At 44.3% G+C, this 17,251-nt stretch overlaps 1 protein-coding gene across 1 annotated transcript in view; it reads right to left on the bottom strand.

Moving 5' to 3' along the window:
* Positions 1–17,251, bottom strand: part of LOC126170151 (nitric oxide synthase, salivary gland) — a 718,067-nt gene that overhangs the window by 150,290 nt on the left and 550,526 nt on the right. Inside the window, exons 9-10 of the mRNA XM_049920700.1 lie at positions 16,476–16,670; positions 10,583–10,677 (exon numbers count right to left, since the gene is read on the bottom strand). Of these exons, the coding sequence (XP_049776657.1) occupies positions 10,583–10,677; positions 16,476–16,670 (290 nt within the window). The remainder of the gene's footprint in view (positions 1–10,582; positions 10,678–16,475; positions 16,671–17,251) is intronic.

The raw sequence follows: 17,251 nt of genomic DNA, 5'->3' as shown, positions 1-17,251 counted from the left end.
GTTTGGAAAATTAGTTGTGGGCTTTCAGCCTTGCAACTTTATTCTTAAAATTATCTTTCGAGCTTAAATATTGCGGCCTTCTGCCTTTAAAAGATTATGGTAATATATTTTAAAATTTTCAAATTTAATTGTGTCCTTCAGCCATTTTTATTGGACGTTGCATATGTTTGTTCTAGTTACTTGCCTTGATCCTTTTCACCTAGCTCTGATATGTTTTTTTATTTATTTTATTTGCTATTTTAACTGAATTTTTATCTTGTTGATTTTTAAGATTTCTTGTTTGGAGGCCTTCAGCCGTGAAAGAGTTGCATTTGGTAAAGGTTCGGCTATGTGCTGCTTTGGTTGTAAATGTGTTATTAAATTACAATTAGAAGGTGAATCTAACCCCAACCTTATTTGGCCCTTCCCACAATCTTAGTTACCAGTTCTGCCCAGCGGGTTTAGCGGGCGTCTCAGGGCTTATCCGTTAAAAAATTCTGCTGTGGTCACCATATCGAACACCCATGATTACGATACAATTTGCATTCTGTAATGACGAAATTCATGTTCCCACCATAAGCTGCTTTCAGTGAATAATGCCAAAACGGCGTCTAGTTTAGGTAAGAAGTATCATTTTGAAGTCTACTTAAAAATAAGTCATAGTAAAATATGTTGGTAGGATAGGTTACGACGTAACACATCACATCGAACGTTAATACTTGTCTTGAACTGTAATGTGAAGAAGTATTATGTTTTAAAATTAATTGTTCTTCACAGTGCTTTCCTGGCTTTTCTCACGTCGGCAACAACATGTTTTCCAGTGGAAAAATTATGTCTGAAGATACTTGCTTTGATACGTATGAACTTGCACCGATTTTTTAAAATTTTTTTTTGAGGAAGACGGGGCTGTGAAGAGAAGAAACATATGATGGTAGGAAAGGTTCTCCAGGTGCTCCCAAACCCAAACCCTTCCATCATTTTGCCACGGGGTATAGTATATGATTCATGAATCCAGATCACTAGTTTTCAGTCAGCCTTTGTATAGTGGCGCCGCTATTTACACCACCACGTCAAGCTTCGCTTAGCAATAACTGCTGTAATGTGTGGGTTATGTGGGGCGGCTCGAACATTGTACCCTTTCTTTTTAATTCCCTACGTGCAGTCATTGTGCTAGCTGGACTGCAGGTAGCGCTTTGGAAGTCAAGCGTGGTCCTCTCTTGCTGAGAACACTTCCAATGAGATGTCTGAATGCCTATGGAGGAATGGCAGCCAATTCCTCCTCAAGAGCTGAAACTGGAGAAGGGAGTAATGTGGACGCTGGGATCTGGAGATAAGTCGACGCTGTAACTCACTCCGGAGGTGAAACGTGCTGGCTGACCGGGGAAAAATTTGGTACGTTCCCATGGGACTAAACTGCTGAGGCCACCGGTCCCTAGGCTTATACATTAATTAATCTAACTTGAACTAACTTACGCTAAGGACAACACACACATCCATACCCGAGGGAGGACTGGACCCTCCTTCCGCCGTCGAGTTGTCAAGAAGCAGCCTCTGCGCAAGCAGATTTATGAATGGCATACAAAATTCTTTGAAGTTGGTTGCATATGCAAAAGGAAGATCACTGTTCGGCCACGCACGTCTGATGAAACTGTCGAGAGTATCCGAGATGCGTTCACAAGGATTCCTCGGATGTTGACAAGACGGACAGGCCAGGAACTTTAACTTCCTAAAACAACGGTGTGGCGTGTTATGAAACGACGCCTGCATATGAAGCTTTACAAGTTGCAGTTACAGCAGCAATTGCTTCCCGGCGAACGTAACAGAAGGTTTCTAATTTTGCGTTTTAGTTCTCCAGGACATGGCAGAGGACACCTTTTACAATGACTCACCTTCTCGGACGAATCGACGTTTCATCTATCGAGTAATGTAAATCGCCATAATGTAAGAATTTGGGGGGGTCACAAAATCCTAACGTTTCCATGGAACATGAAAGAGACTCACAGATACTGAATGATGTGTTGGCAAATGTGCCAACACCTTGTAGATAGAGGAGGCTGAAATGCACGCTATCTAACGCAGACGGGCGTGAAGTCTGGAACAGTATACGTTATGAATGCACTAAACAAAAGTACATAGCTTAGGTTATACTTAACTTTATTCCATCATTGTGGTACATCGCTCTTGGTTATACAAATTAGACTCTCTCCAGATAGGGTTAATGGCGCCTTGCTAGGTCGTAGCCATGGACTTAGCTGAAGGCTATTCTAACTGTCTCTCGGCAAATGAGAGAGAGGCTTCGTCAGTGTAGTCGCTAGCAAAGTCGTCGTACAACTGGGGCGAGTGCTAGTCCGTCTCTCTAGACCTGCCATGTGGTGGCGCTAGGTCCACGATTACTGACAGTGGCGACACGCGGGTCCAACATGTACTATGGACCGCGGCCGATTTAAAGCTACCACCTAGCAAGTGTGGTGTCTGGCGGTGACACCACACTGAATGTGTTTCCTGCCATTTCTTTTCACAAAATTTATGGACCTTTCTTTTTTGCGGAGGAAACTGTGACAGGAATATGGTACATGGCCATGCTGCGAAATTGGTTGTTCCTTCAACTGCATGAAGATATCAGTGATTTAGTTTTAATGCTTGATGGCGCCCTGACTCACTTTAACCTTGTGGTAAGGCATTATATTAACAACAGCATCCCACAACATTGGACTGGAGAAGGTGATCAACAATATCTTGTTCATTGGTGTTGGCCTCCCACGTAACCAGACATCACACCTTACGACTTTTATCTGTGGGCGTACCCGTTGATCCGTGTGTAGATTGAAATGGGCTACCGTATCTATGTTTATCGAGCAACACATAGCTTTCATGTTGAGAGTACTGTGTAGTGTTTATGCGAATATAAAACTCTCAAACTTCCTCTAACCAGTGACATTTGCAATGTCTTTCTGTCTCTCATACACTGAAAGGCCAAAGAAATTGTTATAAATTTTGGAAATTTGTGATAAGGTCTTATGGGACCAAACTGCTGAGATCATCGGTCCCTAGCCGTACACACTACTTAATCTAACTTAAACTAACTTACGCTATGAACAACACACACACCCATTCCCCATGGAGGACTAAAACCTCAGACGGGGGGAGCCGTGCGGACTGTGACAAGCGCCCAGACCACGCGACTACCCCGCGCGGCGAAATTGTTATAGGCATGCGCATTCAAATTCAGAGATATGGTAACAGGCAGAATACGTCGCTGCGGTCAGCGACGCCTATATAGAACTACAAGTGTCTGGTGCAGTAGTTAGATCGGTTACTGCTGCTAGAGTGGCAGATTATCAAGATTTAAGTGAGTTTGAACGTGGTGTTATAGTCGGCGCTCCAGCAATGGGACACAGCATTTCCGAGGTAGCGACGTAGTGGGAAATTTCCGTAGGACCATTTCACCTGTCTACCGAGAATATCAGGAATCCGGTAAAACGTCGAATTTCCGACATCGCTGCTGCCGGAAAAAAAAAGATCCTGCAAGAACGGGACCAACGTCAACTGAAGAGAATCGTTCAACGTGACAGAAGTGCAACCCTTCCGCAAACTGCTGCAGACGGCCCACTCGTGTACCCTTGACGGCTGCACGATACAAAGCTTTACGCCTCGCCTAGGCCCGTCAACACCGACATTGGACTGTTGATGACTGGAAACATGTTGCCGTGTCGGACGAGTCTCGTATCAAATTGTATCGAGCCGATGGAAGTGTACGGGCATGGAGACAACCTCAGGGGACAGCAGGGGACTGTTGAAGCCGGTCGAGTCTCTGTAATTGTGTGGGGCGTGTGTAACTGGAGTGATATGGGACCCCTGATACGTCTAGACACGACTCTGACTGATTTCACGTACGTAAGCATCCTGTTTGATCATTTGCATGCATTCATGTCCATTGCGCATTCCGACGGACAATGCGACGGCCCACGTGTCCAGAATTGCTACAGAGTGGCTCCAGGAAACTCTTCTGAGTTTAAACACTTCCGCTGCCCACCAGACTCCCCAGACATGAACATGATTGAGCAAAACTGGGAGGCCTTGCAATGTGCTGTTGAGAAGAGATCTCCACCATCTTGTACTCTTACGGATTTATGGTCAGCCCTGCAGAAGTCATGGTGTCAATTCCCTCCAGCCGTACTTCAGATATTAGTCGAGTCCATGCCACGTCGTGTTGCAGCACTTCTGCGTGATCGCGGGGGCCTTACGCGATATTAGGTAGGTGTACCAGTTTCTTTGGCTCTTCACTGTAGTTTGCCTCTAATAAACAGGTGGAATCTGTTCTTTCTTTTCGAATAGTCCCGTATAATGGCGACCCCGCCTCTCGTGACATCTAGTGTCCTGATACTGTATTAAGGTACCTGGTAGTGCGAAATTTTGGATAACTCAGATCATCGGCTGGAGAAAGTCAAGAGCATACCACCCCCAATAGGAGCATCCCTAATAAGGTGCTGTGGGCTCCGAACTAACAATCTTGTTGATGCAGCCTGAACTTACGAAAAGCAAAGTTTAAGTGGGCAATATTCCAAAACTTATTACCATATGTTATTGAAGAAGGCTTACTGACCGGTAGGGTTAGAAAAATTGACTATGACATACGAATATTTCACCACTTGAATTCGATATACCCCACTACCGCATTTTTCTTCGTTTCTCGGGAGCTCCCACTGGGAGGAGGGCGTTGCGTGCGGTGCGCCAGAGAAAATCGTGGGAAGCAAAGCAGTGCTTGGAGCACTCTGTAAGAGAGACACTCCGGCAAGTTTGTAAAGCTCGGCTCGGCCGTGCAGGGAGAACTTTGGCAGCGATCGAGCTCGGAACCCAGCAAGTAGCTGCGCACCGAACAGGACCCGCCGTTGTGCCTCGCTAGACCACAACTTTGCCGAACGGCACATTAACAGCCCTGACCTAAACTTTTTTCCCATTAAGTAATTAAAAGCGTCACGAACACTGCGAAGCAAGAAAAGGAAAAAAAAAGTTAAACGCTATGTAGAATGTCGAAGGAAAATGAAACTGATGCCATGGTGACATAAATAAAAGATTCAAGTTTCAGGGCAGTACAACAAAAAACTAAGAGCGTCGAAAGCACGTGCTGTATAGACGTGACGGTGGAAGTGATAAAACAAGTGACGGTGGGAGTAAGGGTAGCTGGATGCCTGCAAAATACTTCATAAAAGAAAGAATTGATGACAATTGAGGGGAAAACAGAAATATGTAGAACAAAGACGCGCCGTGTTTGACATGTTAAACAGAAATTGAAGCAGAAACGAGAAAGGTAAAACAAAACTTAATGGATGTGGAAATGAAGGTACTAAGACAGATCCAAGGAGTAACGATGTGGGAAAAATGAACAGTTGTGTCGGTAAGGAAACGGTGTGGAATAAAAAATAAAGAAATGGATAGAGACAAGAAAAATATAATTGGATCATGTGGAATGCATGGACCCCACAAGACTAGCTAAAATTTGTAAACATGAACGACTGCAAGGGAAACGTCTACATGGACAACCATGCAAGAGGGGGACAGGAGTCGGTCCAGTACATCCACGGAATGAGGCAGACAAACAGCGGCAACCATAGTCAGCAGAAGAGAAGCAGTACAACCAAAACTTGATTTTGAGCGGTCACCTGCCACGCTGCTCTGAACCCACTTTACGAGGAGATGTGACAGACCCGTGAACGGCCAACAAAATGCTCTAAATCGTGACCAAAAGTCTAAATGTTATGTAATTCACAACAAAACTGGTGCGAACATATAAACTGACACGCAAAACTTAAGGAGGAAAGGAACTTTCGCCTGATACGTCGTTGCCAAGTAACATAGCTCGACGGAACTTCTAGTTCACACAGAGAAAACTGCTACAGTGCAGTACAGAAGAGGTAACTGAAAGAAATACGAAATGTGATGAACAGAAATGACACTTTTATCCAATAGTAATAAGTAAACTGAGGTCGCTGCAGGGTACGATGATCTTCTGGACAATTCAGCACGTAGCACATCATTCTTAATAAAACGAGTGATCGCCACGGATGGCATCGTATGCTTAGCAACGTGCTCCCATGCTGGTCACGGGTTTAGTAAAGGACTGTTATGGTATATAGTTCCATCCCGCCACCAGCGCGGTTGAAAACCGCTGAATGATCATTGTTGCATGTGAACATGCTGCAGCACGTCTTCCCAACGCATCCCGAACGTGATCGATAACACTTAAATCGTTGGAACGGGCAGGCCAGTTCATTCACAGAATATCCTCTCGTTCCAAGAGCTATTCCACCTGCACTGTTCGATGCGGTTGCGCATCTTCATCCACAAAAACTGGCCCTGTGCGTGTACTGAGGGTTCCGTACGAACGTAATTATGTATAAAAACAGTTCATACATTCCTGAAACCGAGAACTTCCACAATTTTTGTTTGTTATCGTCACTGATACTGGCAAAATATCGGCCCCAGGGATTCCAAGACTTTCAAGGATGAAACTTCCTGGAAGATTAAAACTGTGTGCCGGACCAAAACTCGGACTCGGGTATTTTGCCTTTCGAGGGAAAGACGAAATGAGAGCTGTGAGGACAGATTCTGAGTTGTGCTTGGGTAGCTCAGATGGTAGGAGAATCTGCAACGAACTGACGCATGGTGCAGGGAATGGCAATTGAATCTCAACGCAGACAAGTGTAATGTGATGCGAATATATAGAAAGAAAGATCCTTTGTCATTTAGCTACAACATAGCAGGTCAGCAACTGGAAGCAGTTAATTCCATAAATTATCTGGGAATAGGCATTATGAGCGATTTATAATGGAATGACCATATAAAATTAATCGTCGGTAAAGCAGATGCCAGACAGATTCATTGGAAGAATCCTAAGGAAATGCAGTCCGAAAGCAAAGGAAGAAGGTTACAGTACACTTGTTCGCCCATTGCTTGAATACTGCTCACTGGGTGGGATCCGTACCAGATAGGGTTGATAGACGAGATAGAGAAGATCCAACGGAGAGCAGCGCGCTTCGTTACAGGATCATTTAGTAATCGCGAAAGCGTTACGGAGATGATAGATAAACTCCAGTGGAAGACTTTGAAAGAGAGACGCTCATTAGCTCGGTACTGGCTTTTGTTGAAATTTCGAGAATATACCTTCACCGAGGAGTCAAGCAGTATATTGCTCCCTCCTACGTATATCTCGCGAAGAGACCATGAGGATAAAATCAGAGAGAATAGAGCCCACACAGAGGCATACCGACAATCTACATCTACATCTACATCTACATCCATACTCCGCAAGCCACCTGACGGTGTGTGGCGGAGGGTACCTTCAGTACCTCTATCGGTTCTCCCTTCTATTCCAGTCTCGTATTGTTCGTGGAAAGAAGGATTGTCGGTATGCCTCTGTGTGGGCTCTAATCTCTCTGATTTTATCCTCATGGTCTCTTCGCGAGATATACGTAGGAGGGAGCAATATACTGCTTGACTCTCCGGTGAAGGTATGTTCTCGAAACTTTGACAAAAGCCCGTACCGAGCTACTGAGCGTCTCTCCTGCAGAGTCTTCCACTGGAGTTTATCTATCATCTCCGTAACGCTTTCGCGATTACTAAATGATCCTGTAACGAAGCGCGCTGCTCTCCGTTGGATCTTCTCGATGTCTTGTATCAACCCTATCTGGTACGGATCCCACACTGCTGAGCAGTATTCAAGCAGTGGGCGAACAAGCGTACTGTAACCTACTTCCTTTGTTTTCGGATTGCATTTCCTTAGGATTCTTCCAATGAATCTCAGTCTGGCATCTGCTTTACCGACAATCAACATTACATGATCATTCCATTTTAAATCACTCCTAATGCGTACTCCCAGATAATTTATGGTATTAACTGCTTCCAGTTGCTGACCTGCTATTTTGTAGCTAAATGATAAAGGATCTATCTTTCTGTGTATTCGCAGCACATTACACTTGTCTACATTGAGATTCAGTTGCCATTCCCTGCACCATGCGTCAATTCGCTGCAGATCCTCCTCCATTTCAGTACAATTTTCCATTGTTACAACCTCTCGATACACCACAGCATCATCTGCAAAAAGCCTCAGTGAACTTCCGATGTCATCCACCAGGTCATTTATGTATATTGTGAATAGCAACGGTCCTATGACACTCCCCTGCGGCACACCTGAAATTACTCTTACTTCGGAAGACTTCTCTCCATTGAGAATAACATGCTGCGTCCTGTTATCTAGGAACTCCTCAATCCAATCACACAATTGGTCTGATAGTCCATATGCTCTTACTTTGTTCATTAAACGACTGTGGGGAACTGTATCGAACGCCTTGCGGAAGTCAAGAAACACGGCATCTACCTGTGAACCCTTCTTTCCACGAACGACTGGAATAGAAGGGAGAACCGAAAGAAGTACTCAAGGTACCCTCCGCCATACACCGTCAGGTGGCTTGCGGAGTATGGATGTAGATGTAGATATAGAGCACTTGCCCGCGGAAGGCAATGGTCCCGAGTTCGAGACTCGGTCCAGCATAGGGTTTTAATCTGCCAGTAAGTTTCATATCAGCGCATACTACGCTCCAGAGTGAAAATTTCATTGTGGAAACTTTAGAGGATGTTTGAAGTCGGATAAGCAATGAGAAAAAATCTTTTTTTCCTGTGGTGTAATTACAGGTTATTACTTTTCGCATTATTTCCTTTACTTGTAATGCGAAACCTTACTTCTTGCCAAATTTCATGATTCTAAGTCAATGGGAAGTGCACACTATTGGTCTCTCGATTACGTTGACTTCGAGCTTTAGTTTTTTACGCTGCCACGGTGTGGTGTAATGGTCAGTATTTCTGTAAAGTAAACAAGAAGACCCGCGTTCGAGTCCCGGCCGCAGCACAAATTTTAATTCATTTCTTCAGATTCCAACATTATAGTAGATAAAGTTAAATGTCTGGGGCAAAATTTAATTATAAGAACTATAATTTCACAGTAACGTTCACCTGATTGTGTACCGCGATCAAAGGTTTGGCCAGCACGCCCGTGTAACATTATGCCTCCTCGCAACGTAACACGTGGCCTACCAAAACGATCATATTCGACAATATTCTTGGGTGCTTTACGTGTCCCAACCTCTCATCATGTGAGGGTACGTCCAACACATATGAACACTCAGTTTCAACAGGACTGGCAGACTTTCAACTCTGAGTGACTAACGTTTCCGTAGGAAATTTTGTTGCGGAGAAATGACTTAGCCACAGCCTAGGGCATTGTTTTCAGCATTAATGTTGAACTTGCCGGTGGTGTAACGAATTCATTCTGCAAATAAACGCCTAGGCTGTGGCCGTGCCGATTCGTCGAAAGAAGTTTGCTTTTCATTCATTAAAATATACTCCAGGATCTTGCAGCCGTTTGACGTCAGCGATATTTGTTTTTAATTCTATATATCCGTATCTTTTGCCTATCTTGTATATGGGAGTAACGTGTTCTCTTTCACGGTTATGCAGGACTATTTGCTGTTCAAGAGATCCTGGACAGACATAAGCTAGGTAGCTAAGTCCAACCGAGTTTGGGAGATGGTGCAGATTTGTGCCAGTGCTGTAAACGATACAACTTGTTAATAGAAAATAGCAGCGACCAGCCGTAACATTTCTTTCAAGTAGTGTGGATGCCTCGTCGGTTACTGCTCAAATTGTTGGTTGTTCTGGATTGCAAACCGTTTTCTTTTAATTTTCTACCCTTTAACTTAAAGCAATTTCACAGCGATATTCGGTAAGATAATACTACGGTAAGTAGCTTCATTGGTTCAAGGGCATCGCGTCGGATAATATCGTGGAAGCTGCACAATACTTCAACGAGACAGCTGCTAGTCATCTTCAGGTGCTCACTGGCGTGTTGCTGCAGTGGCTCGCCAGTATATACGCTGGCTCTCTAGAAAATAATTTTAAAATATGTTTTGTGACTATTTTGGAGGGGGCCCATATTTGCATACCATTTTCTTCTACTGCTATTATATGAGCCTTTTTGTGACTCTGGAATAAATTCGTATTAATCATCCTTTTGCGTCTCATCATTCAGTAAAGTTGTTACAGTTGTTAATGAAGGATAAAAAAAAAATTATCTCAAAAAAGGAAGTACTTTAAGGTCAAAAACAAAATAGAATGCTAACATTTACACTCTCTCCTTCAAGTTAGGAAAGGCGTAAAAGCTCCGTTAATCGCGGCACAAGTTTCGTTTTGTGTCATGAAACGAGACCAAATTCTGTCTATTCTGCACTGCGCAAATGTGCGAGAATTCTTTCAGGGATGGCTTATGTCAGAACATTTGCCTGTCATATGAATGATGCATTTGTAATTCAAAAAATCCTTACATTTTTTATCCTGTGCTTGAACTGATTAAGAGACAAAAAGCCAGGATAGGGGTTTAGTCGATGCTATCGCTACTTTATGGGTTTCATGCACTATGTATGTTTAGCAGGAACGTATATCCAAGATATAACGGCACGTGCGTGCAGAATACAGATTGGTAACTGTGAATTACAGATCTGCCTAGTCCAAATTATGCAATATGCAACTGTCATCTGTAAAATATCCAGCTCACCTGGCGATCTGCTTGAAGTGGAACTTGCGTCTTGGTTTGCGACACTTTCCAGAATCCCGTCCTTTCTTCCACACATGCGACTTCCATGCTGGCTCCTGTAACAATGATAATTTATGATGGTACCATCGATCCTGCGCCTCTGTTGGTGCGTAACGTATGTAGACAATGTTGCGACAATGTATGAAATGCATTTAAAGAATACGTGGTCAGGAGTCAAGAAGGAGGTAGTAAAATGAGAAAGGGAAATTCAACACAAAGACCTTGCTTGAGTCTTCTTAGAGGTGGTTACCGATTAAGATTAATTTTCAAGAAGGCGGAAACATTTGTTTTATTGAACATCTAAATTAGGAGGCATTTGGTTGTAAAAAATAATATGTGAATAATGTAGAAACATTCTACTTATCCGCCATAATAGCACGGATCACCTTTCCAAAACAAAAAATGTTTACACAAGCACACTTACCACACGTTAGAGCAGTGTATGGGTGGTGTGTATGCAGATGAAACGGTAGACATATCTAGATGTAACTGATTAAGCCCTACCGCATCGTCTCTGAGTAGCGAGTTAAAGGTCTTCAAAATAAGGTAAGTCAACTTTGATTTCTAAGGAAATCTGCAATCCACTCCGAGTCGATATTACAGTGATAAAAATAAAAATAAAAAAATAAGATCGAGAAAACACGGTGTCGCATGGCTCATTATACAGAATGCGACATCAGTGAGATGTTTACGGTGTGACCAGACCGTAACGCCCAAATTTCGTTGTGTCTCATGTGCAAAACTATCGAAGACACGGATTAACACCTAACAAAGATATCTCACAGGAGCGTGTAAGACACTAAGGGCCGCTACAAAAGTACAAACCTGCAGGTCAGACCTTGAGAATGTACTCGAGGGGATCCTTTCTCGTAGATGGCGTAGGATTTTTTTTTTTTTTTCGTCTGTCTTCACAACGGTTAGATACGATGCGTCAAGGTCCTTCTCCTTTGCAAATCTCTTCATCTTAGAGCAGCACTTCCTGCCAAAGACCCCAATTACTTGTTTGATATATTCCAATCTCTCTCTTCCCTCTACAGCTGTTTGATCCAATGGCTTTGTCTAGTACCATGGGTGGTATTGGTTCAAATGGCTCTGAGCACTATGGGACTTAACATCTATGGTCATCAGTCCCCTAGAACTTAGAACTACTTAAACCTAACTAACCTAAGGACAGCACACAACACCCAGCCATCACGAGGCAGAGAAAATCCCTGACCCGCCGGGAATCGAACCCGGGATCCCGGGCGTGGGAAGCGAGAACGCTACCGCACGATGGGTGGTATTCCCTGATGTCTTAAATACGAGACCTATGATCTTGTTCTTTTTTCTGGTCAGAGTTATCCACAGATTCCTATCCTCGCCAGTTCTACGGAGTACTTCATTTCTTATCTTCTCAGCCACTTTTCAGCACCCTACTATAACAGCACATATCAAACGCTTCAGTTCTCTTGTTTCCGCTTATGAATATGCTCCTGAAATTCTTGTCTGTGAGTCGTCATTGTGACAGAGGTATCGGACGCAGGAGTCCCCCACGGACATGAGAAAAACTTCAAGATTTTGACATTTCTGTTCAAATTCTGATGACTACCTGTATGTATGTTACGGTATAAAGACGGAGTCATTCAAGCAGAAATCACAATTAGTATTGTGGTCAGCCGAAATCACGTCCATGAATAAGGTGTAAAGGGAAATTCGTCGTGTGTGTGTGAGAAACTAGAATCAAATGTCTAAAGGATAGATGCATAGCACAGTCAGTTTCTAGACATGAATTATTGTGTAACGCACGAAGCAGGACCGCCAAGTTCCTAATAAACAGGCAGAGGTTGCCTGTCAAAAGAAGCTGAGCAGATTAAAGAAATCAGTTGGACAGGCTTCACAAAACGTTCAGATATACAAAATAACAGTGTGCGATTTCCATGAAAGATAAGTGAGGCAGTAAATGTACAAAGCATATATTGTGCAGAGGCTGTAATCACCGATCGAGATACAGCGGAATAGCTTTACAAGTCACATGTTAAACAGAACTGATAAAAATGAAGATTTTATGAAAAGCATTTTTGTCTAGAAGGCAGTATCATTTCGTATTTCGGGAATAGTTAATAACATCCGAAATACACTGAAGCGCGAAAGGAACTGGTATAGACATGCGTATTCAAATAAAGAGATATGTAAACAGGCAGAATACGGCGCTGCGGTCGGCAACGCTTATATAAGAGAAGTGTCTGGCGCAGTTGTTAGATCGGGTACTGCTGCTACAGTGGCAGCTTGTCAATATTTAAGTGAGTTTAAACCTCATGTTACAGTCGGCGCATGAGCGATTGGACACAGCATCTACGGGGTAGCTATGAGGTGTGGATTTTGCCGTGCGGCCATTTCACAAGTGTACCGAGAATATCAGGAATTCGGTAAAACATCAAATCTGCGACGTCGCTGCGGCCGAAAGAAGATCCAGCAAGAACGGGAACAAGAACTACTGAAGTGAATCGTTCAACAGTGACAGAAGTACAACCCTTCCTCAAATTGCCCCAGATTTCAATGATGTGCCCTCAGCAAGTGGCGGCGTGCGAACCATTCAACGAAACATCATCGATAAGGGGTTTAGGAGCTGAAGGCCCACTCGTGTATCCTTGATGACTGCAGGATACAAAGATTTACGCCTCGCCTGGGGTCGTTAACACCGACATTGGACTGCTGATGACAGGAAACTTGTTGCCTGGTTGGACGGATATGGAGACAACCTCATGAATCGATGGAACATACATGTCAGTAGGGGACTGTTCAAGCTGGGGAGGCTCTGTAATGGTGTGGGGCGTGTGCAGGTGGAGTGATATGGGATCCCTGATACGTCTAGATACGACTCTGACTGCTGACACGTACGTAAGCATCCTTTTTGATTACCTGCATGCATTCATGTCCATTGTGCATTCCGACGAGCAATTTCAGCAGGACAATGCGACAGCCCACGCGTCCAGAATTGCTACAGAATGGCTCCAGGAAACTATTTTGAGTTTAAGCACTTCCGCAGGCCACCAATCTCCCCAAACATGAACATTATTGAGCATATCGGGGATGCCTTGCAACTTAGTGATTAGAAGAGATCCCACCCCCTCGTGTACGGATTTACGGACAGCCCTTTAGGATTCATGGTGTCAATTCCCCCCAGCACTACTTCAGGCATTACTCGAATCCATGCCACGTCGTGTTGCTGAACTTCTGCGTGCTCGCGGTTGCCCTACACGATATTAGGCAGATGTACCAGTTTCTTGGGCTCTTCAGTGTACAATACACACATGATTTTAAAGAACAGATACCTCTAAGATTGAGGTATGGAGTTGACTGTTGTGTAACATGATCCTCGGACTATTTTTATCCTCATAGAAGACCAACATTTCATCAACGTACTTTGATATATTGACTGACCACACCTTTTCATACGTAGTTTTAAGTATTGCAGCAGCCCACATCGTTTAACAAGGTCAGTGCTTATCCCGAAGTACGAAGGAAATAACGGGTGTTATTGATGAGCCTTGATGCATTTCGACCACGAGCCCGCGCACACCGTACCGCACCGACTAGGGCCCAGTCTGTAGGTCAAATCGGCAGCTGCCAGGAAGCGTCAAGTGCGCCGTTAGAGGTCAGGACGTACACGAACTATCTTTTTACTCACAGCATGTGACTGAAAGTAGTACACAGAGGATTCAGCCTTTGGGCAGCCCGTTTAAAGACCGGTCACAGTCCAGGCAGTCATCACCGAGTAAGCGTCTGGGCCAAGCGCCGAGAGCAACAGCTCTTCCATAATCGGGATCTTACTACAGTGCATCCTGGAAGATGAGTCGCAGTCCACCGTTAGCTACGCCACGGTCTCGTCCCCCCGGGGAGCCACAAGACTCCGGAGCATTACTAGCAGACGTGTGGCCTACAACGTCTTATCAACAGTTTGGACCTACAATTAATACCGATTGATAACTGCGGCTACACAGAACTGTAATTCCTCTCACCCGTTGTGGAGATAGACTACCACTAGTTGGTGTTCAACTGCAGAATGACTGTCACTAATTGGTGTTCAACTCGAGAAACACTAACTGACCTGAATGAGATCTTCACTCTGCAACGGAGTGTGCGCTGATATGAAACTTCCTGGCAGATTAAAACTGTGTGCCGGACCGAGAGTCGAACTCGGGACCTTTACCTTTCGGGGGAAAGTGCTCTACTATCTGAGCTACCCAAGCACGACTCACACCCCGTCCTCACAGCATTACTTTTGCCAGTACCTCGTCTCCTACCTTCCAAATTTTACAGAAGCTCTCCTGCGAATGAAGTTTCATATCAGCGCACACTCCGCTGCAGAGTGAAAATCTCATTCCGGAAACCCCCCGCCACTGTGACTAAGCCATATCTCCGCAATATCCTTTCTTTCAGGATGGTTAGTTCTGCAAGGTTTGCAGGAGAGCTTCTGCAAATTCTGGAAACATTCCCCAGGATGTGGCTAAGCCATGTCTCCGCAATATCCATTCTTTCAGGAGTGCTAGTTCTGCAAGGTTTGCAGGAGAGCTTCTGCAAAGTTTGGAAGCTAGGAGACGAGGTACTGGCAGAAGTAAAGCTGTGAGGACGGGGCGTGAATCGTGCTTGGGTAGCTCAGATGGTAGAGCACTTGCCCGCGAAAGGCAAAGGTCCCGAGTTCGAGTCTCGGTCCGGCACACAGTTTTAATCTGCCAAGAAGTTTCACTAAATGACCTACTTATCATTATCTGGGATTACTTTGACAACTGTCAACATAATGTCAGTTGGTTTAAGTACTTTTCAATACTGTCCTTACACCATAAGTAATTAGTCGAAGTATTAACTGTTCTTATTATTTGAATTGGCCTTCTGCAAAAGGAGCTTCTGCAAAGTTTGGAAGCTAGGAGACGAGGTACTGGCAGAAGTAAAGCTGTGAGGACGGGGCGTGAATCGTGCTTGGGTAGCTCAGATGGTAGAGCACTTGCCCGCGAAAGGCAAAGGTCCCGAGTTCGAGTCTCGGTCCGGCACACAGTTTTAATCTGCCAAGAAGTTTCACTAAATGACCTACTTATCATTATCTGGGATTACTTTGACAACTGTCAACATAATGTCAGTTGGTTTAAGTACTTTTCAATACTGTCCTTACACCATAAGTAATTAGTCGAAGTATTAACTGTTCTTATTATTTGAATTGGCCTTCTGCAAAAGGATATTGTGTTAACAGAATATTTAGCCAGAAATTATTTGTTCTTGATGTAATTTGGCCTTCAGTGGAATTATTGTTTCTTAATTAGACTTTCAGCCCGCAGGTCACCACTGGAAAGAGATTTACAGGAAATGAACTTTGTTTCTGTTACGTCTTGAGAATCGTTCTTGTTCGCTGACTGCGGATGTAACAAATCCCTAAGCTCCTATCCCAGCAACATCGCTTCCCAGTAGCCACGGCCCTCAGTTTCTTCTTCTTGAACCGACCTCCACTCCCCTAGGTTTGGATCCTTGACGCCATTAACATTGTTATGCCATAGTTTTTACTGCATATTTTCGTGTAATTAAACGATAGAAAGAACGTCTGACGTAGTTGTGACTGAAAGAAAAATTTTAGCTCCTTATAAGTCATATGGATGAATTGCATATCTATATTCTTACTAGTTTGTGTGATGTCCTGTAAGGCATCACGACTCGATCATACTTATGATACTTGTGACACATGAAGATAGAATGGGGATGGAAGGTGGTGCAATGGAATGCTACGAAGCTCAGAAGGTCAGAGCAACACAGAAAAGAAAGCTTTCCGCCCAGGGACGTTGTCGAGAAGAAGGTTTGCTTATCAGAAGTTTCAAAGGCAACCACTTGCCTGGTACTCGTAGGAGGGCTTGAGCATGTAGAGCGCCATCTCCTGGTGGAAGACGGGGCACACCGAGCCAGAGATTGGCGGCACGATCCAAATCCAGTCGGCGGGGCAGCCGTTGCGTAGCCGCATCTCGTTCTCGTAGTGCTTCATGAAGCTCTCGGAGGCCGTGTGGTGATCCACGATCGTCACGCCCCTCACCTGCAGATGGTAATGCACGTAAGTCACTAATTTACAACAGTACACATTCTAAACTCACCGTTTGTGGTCTTATTGTCAGTGCAATACAGTTGTGTTGAAAGCCGATAGAACATGGCTCAAATGGCTCTGAGCACTATGGGACTCAACTGCCGAGGTCATTAGTCCCCTAGAACTTAGAACTAGTTAAACCGAACTAACCTAAGGACATCACAAACATCCATGCCCGAGGCAGGATTCGAACCTGCGACCGTAGCGGTCTTGCGGTTCCAGACTGCAGCGCCTTTAACCGCACGGCCACTTCGGCCGGCGATAGAACATGAACCAGGTGTGATCAAGATCTCATTCAGTGGTAGCAGCCTGACGACCTCGACAGTTTGCGTGAAGGCCACAGTGCCTGTGACAAACACTTCCTAGTTCTGAGTAAGTACTAGTTACGGGCTTCCTGCTTGAAGGTAAGTTTCTTACAGGGGGACTCGGAGGGAATGGGGTACTTAATGTTTAACAATTTTTGCACAATAAGGAAGTACACGAAAACACTTCCTAAAAGTATAAAAAAAACCTTGTAATATAGCCAAGGTGCT

This window comes from Schistocerca cancellata, chromosome 1 (genome assembly GCF_023864275.1).
Source record: "Schistocerca cancellata isolate TAMUIC-IGC-003103 chromosome 1, iqSchCanc2.1, whole genome shotgun sequence".
Taxonomy (NCBI): Eukaryota; Metazoa; Arthropoda; class Insecta; order Orthoptera; family Acrididae; genus Schistocerca; species Schistocerca cancellata.
Note: the sequence above shows the minus strand (reverse complement) of the source record. Positions and strands in the feature narration are given on the sequence as shown.